This window comes from Chelonia mydas, chromosome 2 (genome assembly GCF_015237465.2).
Source record: "Chelonia mydas isolate rCheMyd1 chromosome 2, rCheMyd1.pri.v2, whole genome shotgun sequence".
NCBI classification, from domain to species: Eukaryota; Metazoa; Chordata; order Testudines; family Cheloniidae; genus Chelonia; species Chelonia mydas.
In genome coordinates this window covers 218823009-218842630 of record NC_057850.1, presented here as the reverse complement: position 1 = coordinate 218842630, position 19622 = coordinate 218823009, and the positions used below count along the sequence as shown (strand labels likewise).

At 38.1% G+C, this 19622-nt stretch overlaps 1 protein-coding gene across 5 annotated transcripts in view; it reads left to right on the top strand.

Moving 5' to 3' along the window:
- The window catches only part of CFAP69 (cilia and flagella associated protein 69), a 41042-nt gene that overhangs the window by 11333 nt on the left and 10087 nt on the right, over window positions 1-19622 (top strand). For 4 of the 5 annotated variants that reach the window (XM_037890734.2, XM_043541229.1, XM_043541228.1 and 1 more), the window contains 14 exons: window positions 703-852; window positions 1016-1193; window positions 2228-2351; window positions 5624-5672; window positions 5787-5908; window positions 7108-7324; window positions 10170-10334; window positions 12596-12714; window positions 13167-13285; window positions 15462-15543; window positions 16176-16368; window positions 17201-17338; window positions 18698-18774; window positions 19222-19419. In XM_037890734.2, coding sequence (XP_037746662.1) covers window positions 703-852; window positions 1016-1193; window positions 2228-2351; window positions 5624-5672; window positions 5787-5908; window positions 7108-7324; window positions 10170-10334; window positions 12596-12714; window positions 13167-13285; window positions 15462-15543; window positions 16176-16368; window positions 17201-17338; window positions 18698-18774; window positions 19222-19419 — 1931 coding nt within the window. The remainder of the gene's footprint in view (window positions 1-702; window positions 853-1015; window positions 1194-2227; window positions 2352-5623; window positions 5673-5786; window positions 5909-7107; window positions 7325-10169; window positions 10335-12595; window positions 12715-13166; window positions 13286-15461; window positions 15544-16175; window positions 16369-17200; window positions 17339-18697; window positions 18775-19221; window positions 19420-19622) is intronic. The other variant, XM_043541227.1, reaches the window with a different exon arrangement.

The following is a 19622-nucleotide window of genomic DNA, read 5'->3' as shown; positions in this document are numbered from 1 at the left end:
ACTAGTACTAAATAAGGGAAATTTTTACAAGAATCTCGTCTTTTAAAAACAACAAAAATTGGCCTTTTCTCTAAAATGTCATTTGTCTTTTAAAAATTGCTCAAACTAAACTTTCTGTTACTTGATTAGATGGAACATAAGAATGTGAATTGCTCATCTCAATACTTCTGTCCCCATCTACACTACAAAAAGAACCACAGTAGTGGTTTCTGCATGCATGGGCAAAGGAAAAAACAAATGTTGGCAATTCAAATTTAGTCAACATGACCTTGAGGAGTCATGTTAAGCCATGGGATTTAGTCATGCTGACTGATAGACAGATATGGTAATCATGAGTGGCAGCGTGGTTCAGAGAATTAGGGCACTGGACTGGGACTCAGGAGACTTGGGTTCTGTTCCACGTCTGCCACTGACTTGTTGTGTGACCTAGAGCAAGTCACTTCACTGTTCTGTGCCTCTGTTTCCTCTCCCACCGTTTGTCTGTTAGACTGTTAACTCTACAAGCTAGGAACCAACTCTTACTATATGTTTGTATAGCACCTAACACAATGAGGTCTTGATCTTGGTTAAAAGTTTCACTTTCGATAATTTTCACTAAAATTACTGAAAGTCACATTTCATCCATTTTTTTGAAGAAAACTAGATATTGTATGTGATTATGCATGTCTAAATAGTTATAACTCTCAACTATTATACATACAGGTTTCCACTCTACAAGCGCAAACTATAAGATACAAATGGCTGAATTAGGAGGTTTAGCAGAAACCCTAGTTTTGTCTCTAGCATTGGTTGAAAATCAACTTGCTGAGAAGTTATGGGTACTTAAAGCCCTACAGCATCTCTCCACATCTGGTTAGTATAGGATTTTTTTTAACAATCTCATTATCTCAGATATGCTTTTCTTTATTTTTATTTTTATATATATATATATATATATATATATATATATATATATATATACACACACAATTACCAACCTGCAGGGAGTTGATTATTCAGACTTTCTTAATTACAGGAGTAAATTGTAAACTTATGATGAAAGCCCATGCAGCCAGCAGAATCTGTTCTCATCTAAATGATGCTGATCCCTCTGGACAGCTACTATTCCGTTCATCAGAAATCCTATGGAACTTATTAGCAAACATGTCAAAAGAAGAAATTGTTAATCAGCTCAGTAATTTGGAATGTATATAGTAAGTACAATCAAACATTATGTAAACTAGTATTACAATTTTGGAGCAATCTATGTAGTACTAAAATAATATGTTACTGGATTTTTGCATTTTGTTTGATGTCTCGTCTCTCAGCATCTTAAGAGGAATGCAGGTTATGCAGTTTATCAGTAATTATTGTGGGCCTGATCCTGCAGAAGGAAAGGACTGCGGAATCCAGCCTTAAATCAATGCAATGCTTTACTGCAATGCTAAAAAAAAATAAAGTATCAGGGGGTAGTCATGTTAGTCTGGAACTGTAAAAGCGGCAGAGAGTCCTGTGGCACCTTATAGACTAACAGATGTATTGGAGCATAAGCTTTCATGGGTGAATACCCACTTCGTCGGATGCATGTAGTGGAAATTTCCAGAGGGAGGTATAAATATGCAAGCAAGAATCAGGCTAGGAATAACGAGGTTAGCTCAATTAGGGAGGATGAGGCCTTCTTCTAGCAGTTGAGGTGTGAACACCAAGGGAGGAGAAACTGCTCAGGATTAAACAAAGACTGTGAATGGCTAGCCAACTACTAAATCAGTTTCTCCTCCCTTTTTGCCGCTTTTATAAAATTAGTAGTAAATGATATGTTATAAAATACAAGGCTGAGAACCAGATCCTCAGCTACATTACTCCATTAGTCAATGGAGTTGTGTTGACTTTCACTGAGAATTTGCCCTTCTGTTTTTAAAGGAAATGTTTTAATCAGACAGCAAGATGCAGTTAAGCATACCTTTGCTTGAGTAAATAGACATCTCTTTATAAACTCAATTTAACACCTGTAAAACAAAGATTTGTGTCCAATTATGCCTATTTTAGCAGTTGATGCTTAAATTAAATACACCGTGGTATGTATAAAATATCAATTTTGAAAAAACCTTGGGAAGTTGTGGTGCTTGCAACTGCACACTAATCTAGACTTTGAAAAGTCTGACTTGCAATGGGATTCATGTACTCAGGAGCTGCACATAAATAGAATATGAAAAGGAATATAAAACTCTGACTTTCATTTTCTTCTAAGTGCTTTGAAGGAAGTGTTTGTGAACTTACTCATGCATGGTTTCCGTCACTATGATCGCCAGCTGAGAAACGACCTCTTAGTAATAGCCACACTCATAGCTGAAAATCCTGAAGCACCAATGATTGTGAGTATTCATACTTTTGAGCCTTAAAGGCTGGTAACATATTAGCTACCCTGTTCTGTATGCACTGGATATAGTCCAAAATTACCACTTCCTTGGGATTTACTGTATTGTTAAATTCAGCCTATTCTTTCTCTCATGCTTGGCTATTCAGGGCTTTCCTTCCAGGAAGACTGTTTCTTTCTGTAGTTCCCTCTGCCTCAGAGACACTCAAACCCTTAATACTGTTAGCTCCTGCCCAATAACATAAAGATGATTTGATAGTGAGAAAACAAAACAAAAATAACTGCAAGCCTTAACAGAAGGGTCCTGTTACAGGGAGCCTTATGTTTAAAATTGTACTCATTGTTTGGAAAGTCTAAGGAATAAGATTATTACAGTAAGTTGCCTAAGAAGTGTGTGTTTACTTCATTGCCCACATCTTCTGGAATATTTCATAGCTTTTATGAGAGAGCTGTACAGTTCCTTGTTTTAAATAAGCTAATATTCTTTTACTCTGTTTCACAGTTTTAGATTTAGAATTCTAAATAGTCGTGACATAACTAATAATTAGTCAAACAAATTTCTGATTACATGAATCAGCTAGATGTTGTTAGGGGCCTGGTCAAGCATGTTCTCCTTTTATGGAATTCATCTTTGCTTGAATAAGAGTTTCACATTAAGTTTCACACTTGAGTACATACTTGCTGGATTGCCCTTATAATTTGGAATATGGAATCATAGAATTTAATTGACACTTCCTGTTTTCCCAGTAGCCATTTTAGAATGTCTATCACACTTTTAAAGTATCTTATTTTATGTCTGAATTTTTCAGAGCCCAGATCCTCAAAAGTATTTATGTGCCTAACTGCCATTGATGTCAATGGGAATTAGGTGCATAAATATTTTTGAGGATCTGGGCCCAGGCATTTAATCTTTGTGATCGTAGCTACAGTAGATATTTAGCAACCTTTTTTCTCCATCACATAAAAGTGCAAAAATTGAGAAACCATGCACTTTATGACAACCTACAAATCAGCTCAAAGATTAAGCCTGGGAGTAAGAAAAAGGAAATGAGAACTGTAAATTACTTCTGGAAAACTAGTATATTCTATAGGGTTGCTAATTGTCTAATCACACAAACCCAAACACCCTTGCTCACCCCCTTCCCCGAGGCCATGCCCCTGCCCTGTCCCTTCTCTGAGGCTCCACTCCCTGCTCACTCCATCTCCCCCCCCCCGCCCCCCCCCCGTCGCATGCTCTCCCCCACCCTCACTCACTTTCACCAGGCTGGGGCAAGGGGTTGAGGTGTGGGAGGGGGTATTTGGGGTCTGGGCTGGGGGGTGAGGCCGAGGGGTTCAGAGTGTGGGAGGGGGCTCCAGGCTGAGCCTGGGGCAGGGGGTTGGGTGCAGGAGGGGGTGAGGGGCGCAGGCTCCGGCTGGGCGGCTTACCTCAGGAAGCTCCTGGAAGCGACTGGCATGTCTGGCTCCTAAGCTCAGGCGGCCAGCCGGTTCTGTGCACTGCCCCTGCCTGCAGGCACTGCCCCCACAGCTCCCATTGGCCACGGTTCCCAGCCAATGTGAGCTGCAGAGTCAGCACTCGGGGTGGGGGCAGCATGCAGAGACCCCACAGCCATCCCTGCACCTAGGAGCCAGTCATGTCAGTCACTTCCGGGAGCCGTACAGAACCAGGGCAGGTAGGGAGCCTGCCTTAGACCCGCTGCGCCGCCGACTGGACTTTTAGCGGCATATTAAAATCTCCTAGATTGCTTTTAATAGCCACTGGGAGATCAAGGCTGATTCTGGGAGACTCCTGGCCAGTCCGGGAGGGTTGACAACCCTCATATTCCATGATGGAAGAAAAATTTTCAGTTTAGACTGGACACTGTATTTATTTTGCATTGTGTATGGAGATTATCCATAAGGTTCAAGGGATGGGTAGTCAAGTACATTACCTTATATAAGCAGTAGATTGAGTCCTCTCTTGAAGGTAATCTCATAAATTTTCTTGTTAACGTTTCACTTTTTTTTTTTATTCATATGTGTTTTTCCTCTAACTACATAAATCTCTGGTTTGTCATTTAACATAATGCAATAATAGTAATACTTCTAATAGTAATGCTTCTAATACCTCATGAAACAGTCATTTAAACAAAAAATGGCCATTTTGCTCAGCCCAGCGATTTGAAGTTTCAAAAGTTAAAAAGAATGTCTTACCACATATGAATTGCAAACTTCCTGTAAAAATAAGGCTCATAATAAAATTAAAGTTAGGATTTCTGAGTTTACCAGTAGCAGCAACTCTTATTTTTAAAAAAAGGGGTAGCATGGTAATTGTTAACCAATTTCCATCTTAGTTTATTACCAAATTAACATTTAGAGGAAAAATATGCATGTTAATATTCCAACAAATTATTTTCATTAAAACGCTGTTTTGTGGTTGTTCAATGAATATTGAAGCAAGTTGGAAATCTGTTAATTATTTCATCCCTCTATGGTATGACAAAAGTCCTTTTTTCTTTTTCTTTTGTGAGGAGGCCCATAAATCATCATTGCAGTACTTTTCTGATGACAAAAAGTGCTTTTTGCAGTTTGAGACTATTGGACTGAGCACAATATGAGCCCAGTAATTGCTAGATATATCAAGGAAGAGAAGAGCTGTTGTATCTTCTAGCTTGTCTAGTCAGTTCTTTGTACTATGTCCAGTCCTGGAGGTATTGTTGCTCAACTGGCTGTCTGGCAGCTATAGTTTGCTCACATCTATTTTTTATCATGGACCATAACAGCCAGATTTTCAATATGTGGCATCCATTTGAGCCCACATCACTCATGCATACAATTTTCATGTGACCAGTTGTAGATTTTATCATTTGAATGTAAAAAGCATATTTACATGCACAAATTGCGCGCACAAACACACGTATGTGTGTACAAATGAATGCACAAACATTACTCAAATTGGCAAAATCATATGCTCACAAATGAAGGGAGCCACTTTGCAAATTTAGCCCTAACTACACTATGAGACTGTTGTCTTCATCTGTGCCAGATTGGACTAGTGAATGCCAATCTTTTGGGGGTTCCACAGACTTGCATACATATGTGCAGAATGAGGTATACATTTTGATTAATTGAACCCTTAGATTACCAAATACCTTGTCACCTAATTTGGTAAACTGCTGAATATACTGACAAATGAGAGCTAACATTTTGAAATGTTGTCAAGAAAATAGTAAAACTTACAATGAAATTATGAGGTATGATTTAATTAAAACATTTATTTTGTATGTCTGTTAGGAAAGTGGATTTACTAAGCAGTTAATTCTATTAGCAACGTTTAATGAAGGTAAGATGTCTTCTTATTGCACACGTGAAATATAAGTGCTTTTTTCCTAATTATCATATTTTGATTTTTTTTTGTTTAGCTTTAGTTGTAATTTGGCTATAATTTCCTTCCCAGTTAAAAGTCACAATCCTTTGGTAAGAGGTCTTAAGCTTACCTACAGTTATGAAGACTTTGAGCTGAAAAAATTGCTGTTTAACATGGTTGCAGTCTTAGCGAAAGATCTGTGTGCAGTACAGGTAAGTTGTACCCAAATTGGTTGTGTAAATAAACGAGAGGGTTATACTGATCATAGCAATATCCTTTACTATCCATGTCCATATGCTCATCTGTAGGTGAATAATTCATAATCTTACACCAGTACTTAGCTTCAGACCTCGAGCTGATGCTGTACTGCAATATAAGGTGTCTATTTTTTGGAAGTTTTGCAAATCTAGTCCAACACTAAAAAAAAATTACCTATTCTGAAAAGCGAAAGCTGGACATGACACAAATGCATATGTAGACGAGGACAAGCCAAGTTCATCACTGTTTCAGAAACCACGTTTTACTGAATTGGTGCAGAATATGAACAGTATTTGTCTTCACTGAACTATATTCAGCACTAGTTTCACTGTACCTGCTCCCATTGCCAACCACAGGTAATTTTCCTAGTACAGACCTGTCCTGTCCTGGGCATTTTCTCCCTATTTCTGCAGATTCTGACAACCTGAAGGAGCCACTGGGCAATGATTCAGTGAAATTGATGAGAGGCTAGCTGAGTGCATATGGTAGCTAAGAATTATCATCCATCAAGCTTGTCATTAGTTGCGACTGTCCTCCCACCACACACCTGTCTTTGAGCCTTTTATATCAGCATTACACCATACCACAAACATCACCCGCAACTGTCAAAACATCCCTGACACCTCCATCAAACTTGCCTCCTGTGATGCAGATCCACCTACACTCATAATGACTTCAATTTTATAATTATTATTATTATTGGTTGTATTATTGTAGCAGCTTTAGGTCCTGGCCCATAAGTGGGACTCCTTTGTGCTATAGGGGCTGTACAAACAAAGACCAAAAAAAGGTCCCTGCCCCTATGATTATTTATACCAGATGAAGATGTGGCCCAATAGCTTTATCCAAGAGACTAATTTAAAAAACAAAACAAAAAACAGTGTGTTGTTAATCACTGAATTAGAACAAACTCATTGAGGCTTGATCCACTGACCATTGATACAAGGTGATAGTAAAGTGACCATTTATCATGCGCAGAGATGCGTTGCCTAAACACTGAAGGGTACATTTTAAAAGCTTTAAGGAGGAAATTGTAAACAGTTGAGTTAAAAACTATTTTAAAAATTAGTTGACTGAGTCTTAGATCTTTTTCATATTTTCATGTGACATCTTTAAGATATATCTGTATCCTATTTATCTTTTAAATCTGCAGCTGCTAAATGAGGGTAAAGTGGTGCTGGCTTTGTTTCATTATGTAAAACCAAATGAAAAGCTTGGTGTACGTGACTGGTCGGCAGCCCAATATGAAGAATTACAGCTTCATGCAATTGCTACATTAGCTTCAGTGGCTCCACTGTTAGTGGATGACTATATGACCTGTCAAGGGAATACTCGTCTCCTTATGTTTCTAGAATGGTGTGTGGGCCAAGGTGAGTTAGTTGACTTTAGACATCCATCCCAATTATATATCATGGCTCCGAAAATACAACACAACTATTAAACAGAAAAACTGATGAACATGGAATACAATTTTCAAATATAGTTCCTACAGGAACTATACCAGTTTTCTCATCAGTTTTTGAAAAACTTAAATAGGAATGAACTCTCGTACTGAAGAAAGATGCTCTACAGTTTTCTACACAACAGCTCATCCAATGCACCTCATAGCTGGCCCACGTTACTTTTTTTATTCCAGTTTTGAGTGTTTCCTGCACAGAAACAAGTAAATTTAATCAGATGAGTATTTTATGGTACAGATAAATATTCACTTAATCTGGTAATCTCAGTTTTCCCTCTTTTTAAAGACACCATAATAGAGGCTCTACTTAAATGTATACCCCAAATTAAAAAACATAGTAAGAGAAGCAAAAAAGTGCCACTGTGGCTAAACATCAAAGTAAAAGAAGTGAGAGGCAAAAAGGCATCCTTTAAAAAGTGGAAGTTAAATCCTAAGGAGAAAAATAGAAAGGAGCATAAACTCTGGCAAGTGAAGGTGTAAAAATATAATTAGGAAGGCCAAAAAAGAATTTGAAGAACAGCTAGCCAAAGGCTCAAAAAGTAACAGCAAAAAAATGTTAAGTACATCAGAAGCAGGAAGCCTGCTAAACAACCAGTGAGGCCGCTGGACGATCAAGATGCTAAAAGAGCACTCAAGGACATTGCAGAGAAACTGAAAGAATTCTTAGCAATGGTCTTCACGGCTGAGGATGTGAGGGAGATTTCCAAACCTGAGCCATTCTTTTTAGGAGACAAATCTGAGGAACTGTCCCAGATTGAGGTGTCATTAGAGGAGGTTTTGGAACAAATTGGTAAACTAAACAGTAATAAGTCACCAGGAACAGATGGTATTCACCCAAAAGTTCTGAAGGAAATCAAATGTGAAATTGCAGAACTACTAATTGTCATCTGTAACCTATCATTTAAATGAGCTTCTGTACCAAATGACTGGAGGATAGCTAATGTGATGCCAATTTTTAAAAAGGGCTCCAGAGTTGATCCCAGCAATTACAGGCCAGTAAGCCTGACTTCAGTACCAGGCAAACTGGTTGAAACAATAGTAAAGAACAAAATTGTCAGACACATAGATGAACATAATTTGTTGGGAAAGAGTCAACATGGTTTTTGTAAAGGGAAATCATGCCTCACCAATCTACTAGAATTCTTTGAGGGGGGTCAACAAGCATGTGGACAAGGGGGAACCAGTGGATATAGTGTGCTTAGATTTTCTGAATGCCTTTGACAAGGTCCCTCACCAAAGGCTCTTAAGCAAAGTAAGCTGTCATGGGATGAGAGGAAAGGCCTTCTCAGGGTTTGATAACTGGTTAAAAGATAGGAAACAAAGGGTAGGAATAAATTGTCCATTCTCAGAATGGAGAGAGGTAAATAGTGGTCTATACTGAGCTAAGTGCTATTCATCTTATTCATAAATGATCTGGAAAAAGGGGTAAACAGTGAGGTGGCAAAATGTGCAGATGCTACAAAACTACTCAAGATAGTTAAGTCCCAGGCAGTCTGCGAAGAGCTACAAAAGAATCTCTCAAACCTGGGTGACTGGGCAACAAAATGGCAGATGAAATTCAATGTTGATAAATGCAAAGTAATGCACATTGGAAAACATAATCCCAACTATACATATAAAATGATGGAGTCTAAATTAGCTGTTACCACTCAAGACAGATCTTGGCATCATTGTGAATAGTTCTCTGAAAACATCCACTCAATGTGCAGCAGCAGTCAAAAAAGCAAACAGAATGTTGGGAATCATTAAGGAAGGGATAGATAATAAGACAGAAAATATAATATTGTCTCTATATAAATCCATGGTACGCCCACATCTTGAATACCACATGCAGATGCCCCATCTCAAAAAAGACACATTGGAATTGGAAAAGGTTCAGAAAAGGGCAACAAAAATTATAAGGGGTATGGAACGGCTTCCATATGAGGAGAGATTAATAAGACTGGGATTTTTCAGCTTGGAAAAGAGACGACTAAGGGGGGGATATGATTGAGATCTATAAAATCACGACTGGTGTGGAGAAAGTAAATAAGGAAGTATTATTTACTCCTTCTCATAAGAATTAGGGGTCACCTGATGAAATTAATGGGCAGCAGGTTTAAAACAAACAAAAGGAAGGTATTTCTTCACACAACCCACAGTCAACCTGTGGAACCCTTTGCCAGAGGATGTTGTGAAGGCCAAGACTGTAACAAGGTTCAAAAAAGAACTAGATAAATTCATGGAGGATAGGTCCATCAATGCTATTAGCCAGGATGGGCAGGGATGGTGTCCCTAACCTCTGTTTGCCAGAAGCTGGGAATGGGAGATGGGGAATGGATCACTTGATGATTACCTGTTCTGTTCATTCCCTGTGGGGAACCTGGCACTGGCTACTATCAGAAGACAGGATATTGGGCTAGATGGACCTTTGGTTTGACCCAGTATGGCCGTTCTTATGTTCTTTTACTTGTCTTATTGGAGCACGGATTCCACTGAAAAAAACTATTCAGTAACTTACTGAGCTAACTAAATTGTTGAAATAATTAAAAATACTCATTAAAACACATTTGTAATGATAATAAAAAGTATAGTTATAAGTATTTTAAGATTTCTTATTAGAATATTATTTTTAAACAAAAAGCCCTTTGTGATAAGGGATTAGTTACTTTGGTTTTGGTTTATTTGAAATCTGCAAAAGAGCAGCTGAAAGCACAATTTTATTTTGAATCTACACTAAATTGCAAAAGCAGATGTTTGTTTTGGTTTATCCACAGATCCCTTCTTCGGTCAAGGTAACTGTTTCCATGGTGCAGGTGGTCGTGGCAACAAACTTGCACAGATGCGCTACAGTCTGAGAGTCCTAAGACCTGTGGTGTCCCTTTGTGACGAAGCTGTGAACCTTGATCTTTGTGATCAGGGAGCAATTAACCAACTGTTGGGTAAAGCACAATTTATGTTGTGATATTTATCCAATATATAGCGTGTTCTTCTGTTGAACATAGTGTGTTTCAAATGTTGCACATAAGTGTACAAACTGGGAATGTTATGTTCTCTAATTTCCTATTTTTACCTTCTAGCACATAAAATTAGATGTGCTCCATTTTTATACATTTCTAATATTGATGTACAAACAACATTGTGCCATGTGGTATAGGTACTAGTTCATAGATATTAACACTTGAGGGTTGTCATCAATTACCAGCTTTGACTCTTATCTGAGATACTTGCCTTTCTTCACTTAAAAAAGGAATTACCAGTAATCTCTTTCATGAAACCTTTCTGTCAAAGCATGGTCTCTTGATCAGTAAGACATATCCAGATCCATCCATGTTGTTGTGCTTTACTTTTTAATACATGTCCCCGACTGCTGAAAAATTTCAATATGTGAGAGCACGAGTAGGGGGAAAAGTGAAAACAATGTAAAAATTCATTGATTTAATTTGTTTTAATGTTGTGACACTACAACACACACACACAAAATAGAATACTTCTGTAAAGCCAAGGGATATAATTTGCAAAGTGCAAGCTGTGTAATTATTATTATTATTATGGTAGCACCTAGGGACCCCAATTATTGACCAGGGCCCCATTGTGCTTGGTACTGTACAAACACATAACACAAAGATTGTTCTGGAGGGTGGAGAGAATCTACACTGAATTGCAGTGAGAGAATAGTTTAACATCCATCTTAATTCATTCTTTATCCTTTTTTTGGTGAGAGTACTCACAAGGGTAGCAGACTCATTGGTCACTGAACAAGTAGCCTATGATAACTTTTTACCAGAATTGACTGAACTGATCTGAATCCATGATTTAATAATAATATCTTGTTCTCATAGAGCACTGTTTGTCAGTAAATCTCAAAGCACTTCAGAGTTTAGGACTGAAAGGTTGTGGATCCCATTACTGTTTTGTATTCTCTGAACTCCCATATAATTTACATGCCATGATTATGGCCCTGATCCTTGCCTGCTGAAATCAATGGTAGAACTCCTGTTGACTTGGATAGGAGCAGGGTCAGAGACTGTGACCCTAATTCTCATTTACACTAAGACCATTTTAAAGCACTCTGACAGAGAAAAGGGACCATAAAATGAGCAGAAATGTAACTCTCACTCACTTTTGCTGCCAGAGTGGTGTAAAGGGGCCTTTGTATAAATGCAGAATCAGTGCCTACACATAAGTCTTTTATCTGTTAAATGTTGTGCCAGGAGAATAAGGGAGAGAAATGCAGAGTAAAGCTTCTCTGGTTCTGTCCCACTCTGCACCTCAGACCACTTCTTAGTCCAATATAGCATACCTACTATAATGTACTATTTATTATTTTTAATTTGTGTCAGTTGTGAAGTCAGGAATTGTTTACAAAGTTATTTTTATTTTGTTTTGCTTTTTAAATAAAACTTCCAGGAGTGCAACAGAACCAAAATTGGAGGAATCTAATGATGGCATGATGTGGAAGATAGGGAATGTCTTATAATAGAAATTCTATTTTGGAGACAAATAAAGGGTTTAATGTCCTTCGATGAAAATCTGGTCTCAATGAAGTCAATGGAAAAACACCCATTGATTGCAGTGGAGCCAGGATTTCACCCCTTATTTTGGATATCAAATTGTGGAGCTTTAATTTATCCTGAGGGTACTTAAGTGGGCTTGTCTACTTGGTGAGTTATCTTGTGGCAAGCCAGGATTTGAATCTACAGCACACCAGCTTGCTGCTCACTAACTGGTTATATGGATATTACTACAGCACAGTGATAGCCCTGGAGTGCTGCTTAGTATTCTGCTCTCTGTACACTAGGCCGTTCTCTGGGACTTTCACTGCTCTGGATCCACATGGCAAGTTGGTGCACAGCAAGCCGGTGTACTGTAGATTCACACCTGGTTTTTAGCTCAGTAGTTTGCTGTGTGGACAAGCCTGTAGTTCCACTGGCTTTAGTCCATGGGGTAAAGGTTACACAATCTAATCCTTAATTTTCATTGTTAGCAACTAATTTTCATTCAGGAATACTACAGGTTATGTGAGATTTTTGTGAAGCCCAGTAGATAAATATTGTATAGCACCGGTAGATTGTGTTAGACAATAGAGTACTTGCATTGGAAAATTTTATTTTAAAAATATCAGCAAAGGTAGTAACTGGATATAATGAGCTTTTCTGTGTAAAACAGGACACTCATGTTTTTAATTTGTCTGTCATTCCAGATATATTAAAGCATATAGCAAACAAATCTAAAGAAAAAGAAGATGCCATTGTACTGGAAATTCAAACTGATATATTACTTATCTTGTCTACTCTCTGTGAAAATGATCTTCATAGAAAGGTAATCCTACTGCATTATTCTGTGAGAAAAGTCAAAATACATTTTTATTTAAATTACACTGCCATTTTCTTCAAAGGTAACTATCATTTGAAGTTCACCACTCATGAATAAAAGGCTCTCTGACAACGAGTTTCAGTGATGTTGCATTTTACTTCCATCATCTTACTCATAGTCCTTTTGAGCAGTTGACAGAACCCTGTCATTAGCATTTTGCATCATCTAAATAAAGGGGTGAAAATATGTTTGTTTGGGGTGAAGAAATAGTGAGATAAGAAGGACTTTTAGAATCAAAAACTGAAAATCTATTTTAGCACCGTCAGTATAAGGAAAAAATTCTCCTCTAGTTCATGAGGAAGGACTAATACAGATACAAGGAACATGATTTAGTTTTTGTTTGTTTGAGATTTTGTGTGTATTTAGGAAAAATACAGTTTTGATTAATGTCTTAACAGGAACTGTTTGGCTGTGAAGGAGTGGATATACTTATGCCATTCATGAAGATGGATCCAAATAAGTTATATAGTGGATTAGGTCATAATCGACTCCTTTTTAGCACATTAGACAGTTTGTGGTAAGTGTAAAAAGAAAAGGAGTACTTGTGGCACCTTAGAGACTAACCAATTTATTTGAGCATAAGCTTTCGTGAGCTACAGCTCACTTCATCGGATGCATCCGATGAAGTGAGCTGTAGCTCACGAAAGCTTATGCTCAAATAAATTGGTTAGTCTCTAAGGTGCCACAAGTACTCCTTTTCTTTTTGCGAATACAGACTAACACGGCTGTTACTCTGAAACCTGTGGTAAGTGTGGAACTATTTTAATAACAGTAATTGTTAAAGGGAAGTCTTGTATTTTATGTTTGTACAGTTGTTACTCTTCTCTAGACATGAAGACCTTTCTCTAATTTAAGGTGCTTAAATGTTCATTATGCCTTTTGACTAAATCATAATAAAAATATTTTTGTACTCAATTCATACTAGATCTGGGGCTCAATCCTTGGTACTAATTTCACCCATAGCAGACAGAAAGATGCCCTAAAAGAGCAGCTGAAGATTTCTCCTGTGCCAGGAAAATTCTTGGATTGCACAAGCAATGCTTGGCTTTAGGCCACCCACTTCCTCCTCCCACTCTTGACACAGGTGTCCTGTTGGGAGTAAGGAAGGGCCATGCCAAAGGTGGGAGGTGGAGCACCTTGTGAACTCATCCGCAGTTGCCACACCTACTGGATACAAGTAGCATATCTTGTACTTTTGAGCTGTTTCTGCCCCCAGGCTACCCAGGATTGAGGTAGTAGAAAGGTGGCTTTGAGCTGTACTGAATGAAGATTGCACCACTGATATGCAAAGAAGTCCTTTAGGCACTGGTTTCAATCTTCAGATGATGCTGACCATGAACTTGAGGAAGTAGAAGTGGCTCTAAGGGTATGTCTACACTGGCAAGTTTCTGCACAAGTTATACCACTTTTATTAAAACGCTGGAATTAAACCGCTGCTGCGTGTCCACACTGTGCTCTTTGTGATGCTGGAGCGCATCCACATTAGCAGTCTTGCAATGGCAAAGACAACAGTGCATTGTGGTAGCTATTCCACTGTGCAACTGGCCGCAGGGTGCTTTGGGGAGGGTTTGCATGGGGCCGGCACAGTGTCACATGATACAAGTTTCCCAATCCCATGGGCATCCTACTACATCACCAGCTGCTTTTCAACTGAAGTAGCGGGGAGGGGGATGGAAGTGTGTGTGACAGGGAGTGTGTGTGTGTGTGTGTGTGTGTATGTATGGAGGAGGAGAGGAGAGAGACAGTGTGTTTTGGGGAACAGAGTGTGTGTCAGCATGCAGTCTTGTAAATTCAGACAGCAGCAGGAAGCAACCAGTCCTGAGGCAGGGGGAGGGGGAAACCCCGACATCAGCCCCTGCATCCCTCCCTGGGCTCTCTGCACAGTAATCTCTCTCTGTCACACAACACACACACACACACACCTCTGACTCTGTGTTCAACAGCACAAGCATTCCACATTAATGGCTTGCTTTGTGTCACAGAGCAGATCAGCACAGCACGCAACGGCTGTCAGAAACAGTGCTTTGAAAGAGGAGGGGTGCATGTCTCCAGGGCAGCCGAGTTCAAAACAATGAGCACATTGGTCACTTGAGGCATTATGGGACAGGTCCGGAGGCCAATTACAGCGCAGAAAGCAATCAAGTGTCTACACTGGCAATAGAGCGCTGGAGCCTCTGCGCAAATAGCCTTACGATTCTCGTTGAGGTTTTTTTTCTGCAGCACTGCAACTGAGGCATTTCTGCGTACAAAGTGGCTTGGCAATGTGTGCACGTTTGCAGTTTGAGTGCAGAAAGCTGCTTTACTGCACAGAAACTTGCCAATGTAGACAAGCCTTTAATCTCCCCTGGTTCTGAGGTGGTTGGGGCCCAAATGAGGTTGCTCTAACCTACAGCGGCTGAAACAAACCTTACCAAAAAAAAAATTCTGAAACATACTTAAAACTAGTGGCTTCTTCAATCAGTTTTTAGCAAGTATATTTATTTTCTTCTTTTAAAAGCAATGCAGAGTTAATATATTTAAATGCAGTGATAAAGTGATGGGTACTGTACCACTTTTCTGTTTCCCAGTAAACATCTTGTTATATCAAATGGTATTTTTATGCAACACATTAAAGTAAATTATTTGCATGTTTGCTAGGATGTTGTATAGTGTGAAAGGTGTTATTTCTAACATGGAAATTATTTCCGTTTAAGGTGCTGTGTCATGGGATGTTACATCACAGAGGATTATTTTCTCAGAAAAGAGGGCATTTTTCTCCTTCTGGATTTGTTGGCAGTAGGTATTTATTTATTTATTATTTTATTAAAGAATAACACTAGTACTAAAGCATAGAAAAATAGCAACTTTTTCCTTTTTTGTTATTGCTCCTGCTGAGAGTACCATATCGGTATACAATATCATGTGAAACCCAGAGCAGTTAATTCACTCAGTGTAAGTACCTACACTCCAGGGCACATGCATATATCATACAAGTTTCTCATTTTATCTTTGTTTTTAAAAAATTATTTGTCGGTGTTAATTTCACTCAAATTTATATTTTAATGGATTCTTCTATTTATAGGCTATTCACTTAAGTCCTGATTCAGAAAAGCATTTAAGCACATGCTTAAGTCTCATTGAAATCAATAGGGATAGACTTAAGCATATCTTTAAGTGCCTTGATGAATTAGGGACTTAAAAGGTACTTTATAGACACATGGCCAGCATTTTACTACTGGCAACCTAAGGTACTCACACAAAGCTTGTGGGCCTTCCACATACAAGTGCGTGTGGAAGTTTTGTGAAAGTACTTTTGGTGACCAGTTTTGAACAGTTTGGTCCATAGGATTTCTCTGTTTTGGCTATGAAGATGGAATTTCTTTGTGTTCTAAACTACTTTCAACTCTTTTCCCTGGTCCTTGACAAAGTTAAAACAAAAGAACATATGCAACCTAATTCTTGGAATATTGATTGAATTTTGTGACAATTCTAAAACTGCTTCTCACATCAACACCTGGCGAGGGAAGAAAGATCAGACTGCAGCTAGCCTTTTAATACATTTGTGGAAACAAGAGGAGTTGGAGCTGGGAGTCAAACGTGATCAACATGGAAGAATTGTTGGTAAGGGTTAGCAGACTTTAAACCATCTATGTGCAGTTTCATTGAATAAAGTAGAAAATAAATTATTCTTCTAATAACTGAGTCCTTCAAATGTAAATAAATTATAGTGAATCTCATTCCTATGTCAGTGTCTCTTCATCTGACCGACCTCAAAATGCCTACATATAAAGGTTTCAGAGTAACAGCCATGTTAGTCTGTATTAAATTGGTTAGTCTCTAAGGTGCCACAAGTACTCCTTTTCTTTTTACATATAAAGGTGTTTTTTTTAATTTTGTTATACAGGTTTGCCACTAGGTGGCATTTGCTTCATTACCTGGCAAGAGAACTATCCCTAATATCCTCAACTGTCCATTCCTTTTTAATGATTGACAGCTGAACAGCTTCATTCTGCAGCTGTATATCAGCTGTGTCCTTAAGGAGAGTTCTATGTCCTATTTCAATATTTACTTGAAAGTGGTTTTACTCTAATGTTGAGAGCTTCCTGCATATAACTTATATGGATATAAAATGTGAAATAGCAAGAAAGGGAAAAAAAATTTTTATTGTCACAAGAAGTTATCAGTATTAATCAGCATTTCCTGGCCCAAATTCTGCCCTATCTCACACCAAATCAATGGAGCTATTCCAGGTTTGTGTGGGTATACACTAAATGAGATGACTACCCCAGTTTTGGAGGTGACCAAGGATATATTTCACTATTTATCAGTATATAGTGGTTGACTAACATATAACCTAAACCATATAACCTATTTTTAAAAAATTATAAAAGTTTAATAATGTGTAACCTGACACTTGTTAACTTTGTGTGTGTGTGTGTTATGAAATTATTAGATGCAAAGAAACCTTTAGTTGGCAGCTTCCAAGAACAACAAGGAGTGATCCCAATGTCTGCCAACTGCCCCAGCATTGCTATCATGGAAGTGTCTGAAAACATGAGGGCAAAAATTTATTCTGTATTATGCAAGCTAGGTAAGGAGTACACATTGCATCCCAATTTTCAAATTTATCATTAATCTGAACTTCTTCACCAGCAGCACAACATAGCCATTGCTATACATGTTTGACCTACATTCAAGGTAGATATCAGGAAAAACTTTCTAACCGTAAGGGTAGATAAGCTCTGGAATAGACTTCTAAGGGACATTGTGGAGTCCCCATCATTGGAAGCTTTTAAAAACAAGTTGGACAAACACCTGTCAGGGATCGTCTAGCTTTACTTGGTTCTGCCACAGTGCAGGGGGTTGGACTTGGTGACTTCTCAAGGTCCCTTCCATCCCTACGTATCTATGATTCACACATAACATCTCCATATTGCTTATGTAGTTCAGAATACCAGATGTGAGAAACAAATAGCATGGAAATGGTTTATACAAAATTGGAAAGCTTTTTACAGCATTTAAAACTGTGTGGCATACCTCTCAGTGAAGTCGTGTCATATACTGTTTTTTGGTCTGTGATTTGGCAGATCCAAAAAATCTGTTAAGGCTTTTCCTTTCATGCCATGCTACGTGTCACAAAATGATTTAAACCTGTAAAATGATGTAAAACATACTCTAATAAATATATACTACAGTGTTGGGCTACAAGTATTTTGTGAATGTGAAATTTATAATGAGATTTGGGCAAATATAATAGCTGAACAATTCAAAATTATGTAAATTGGATATTATTATTGAAATTTCAACATGCACAAAAGTGAGAATTCAAAGTCTTAGTAGCTGGACCTTGCCTCCACCCTCTCTGTTTACATTTATTCTTAGTAGCATTTTATAAAATACTGGAGTCATTCTGTTTGCAAGGCTGAGTTCAGGAGTTAGAAGAGGCTCTCAGTACAAATCCCTGAAAGAAAGTACCAAAATCCCTGTAGTATGACTCTTCTGCTAAATAGCTCTGCTCCTTCATGATTCATCACTTTTTACTGGAGCCACAGTACCATGCTTCTCAATAAGGAAAGAGTTAGCTACATCTGTCCCTTATGGAATCTGACTTAAATAGAGGAACATTTTCTTGCAACACAAGAATAGCAGAGACATAACACAGCCATGGCAATACAGGTGATATGAAGGTTGTGTGGACACCCAGAAGTAAAGCATTAAAACAGAACAATTTAGTTATAGGGAAGTGGCTAGCTTATCACCAGAAGCCAGCACAAGTAACTGACAGGATTTAAGAGTGTTTGGTGAAGATACTATACACATTTGTGACAACACTTCTGCATTTGATAACATTTTGTCACACTCGGTGCGTGCCATGGTATATTGTCTTATAATTTAAGACAAATATGTGATGTCATTCATATCTAAATAATAATTAACAATACTTTTTTAGGTTTTGAAAATTTGCCTGGTTTGTCTGCTAAGGATTTTGTCACACTTGCTGTCATACGTCGATATCTTGACTTTAAAGTGAGTATTTTTTTTTAAATGTTACTACTTTACCATCTTTTGCGCGCGCACACACACAAAATACAAGAAAAATAAAAATGTATTACAGCTAAAGAACCCCTTTATAATTGCAATATATATAAGTTAAAAATCAGATTTAACACACAACCCTCAAAAGTTTTTTCTGTCTTATTCTTCTTGAGCACCCGTGCATGCGTGTGCACACACACATTATGCAACTTGTTATGGCCGCCTGATAAGGCAGTTTTGTACCACAAAAGATGGTGTGGCTGCTCACACCCTGGTTCAACTCTCAACTCTCTGAAGACAAGCACTGTGTAAGCATTCTGGAGAATAAAACTTAACAAAAAGGAGAGCGGGAGAGGATATGTCGATTGTATTTTGAATCGCTGGAACTTTCAGAAATAAACATCAGCCTTTTTAAAAAATAGTCTGTTTAACACAAAGGTTGGAGAAGTCTGGAGTGAAATATGTGCAGAACTAAAAGAAGAAACATTCAGACCAGTCACTCCTGATGAGGAAGCCTTGAAAGTTATTTCAGAGGCATCAGAAAATGTTGGAAAGATGGTTGCCACTCTCCAGACTGAAATGCTTGAAAGTCAACAGCACCAAGAACTCCAGGAGGAAAAAAAGGTTTACTCCAAGGTCAGACATGAACTATTTATTCAAGAAAAGCCCATTTACTTCAGTATAAATTATTTTGCTGACTACTTATATTAGTAAGATTATCTTGTTTAACAGAGTTCAAAGTCATACCATATTTGTATTAAGGTATTCTCTTCAGATTTCATCAGCAGTTAAAGTGAAATAATTTTTAAAAACTTAATTTTATTTCTCAAGTATTATAA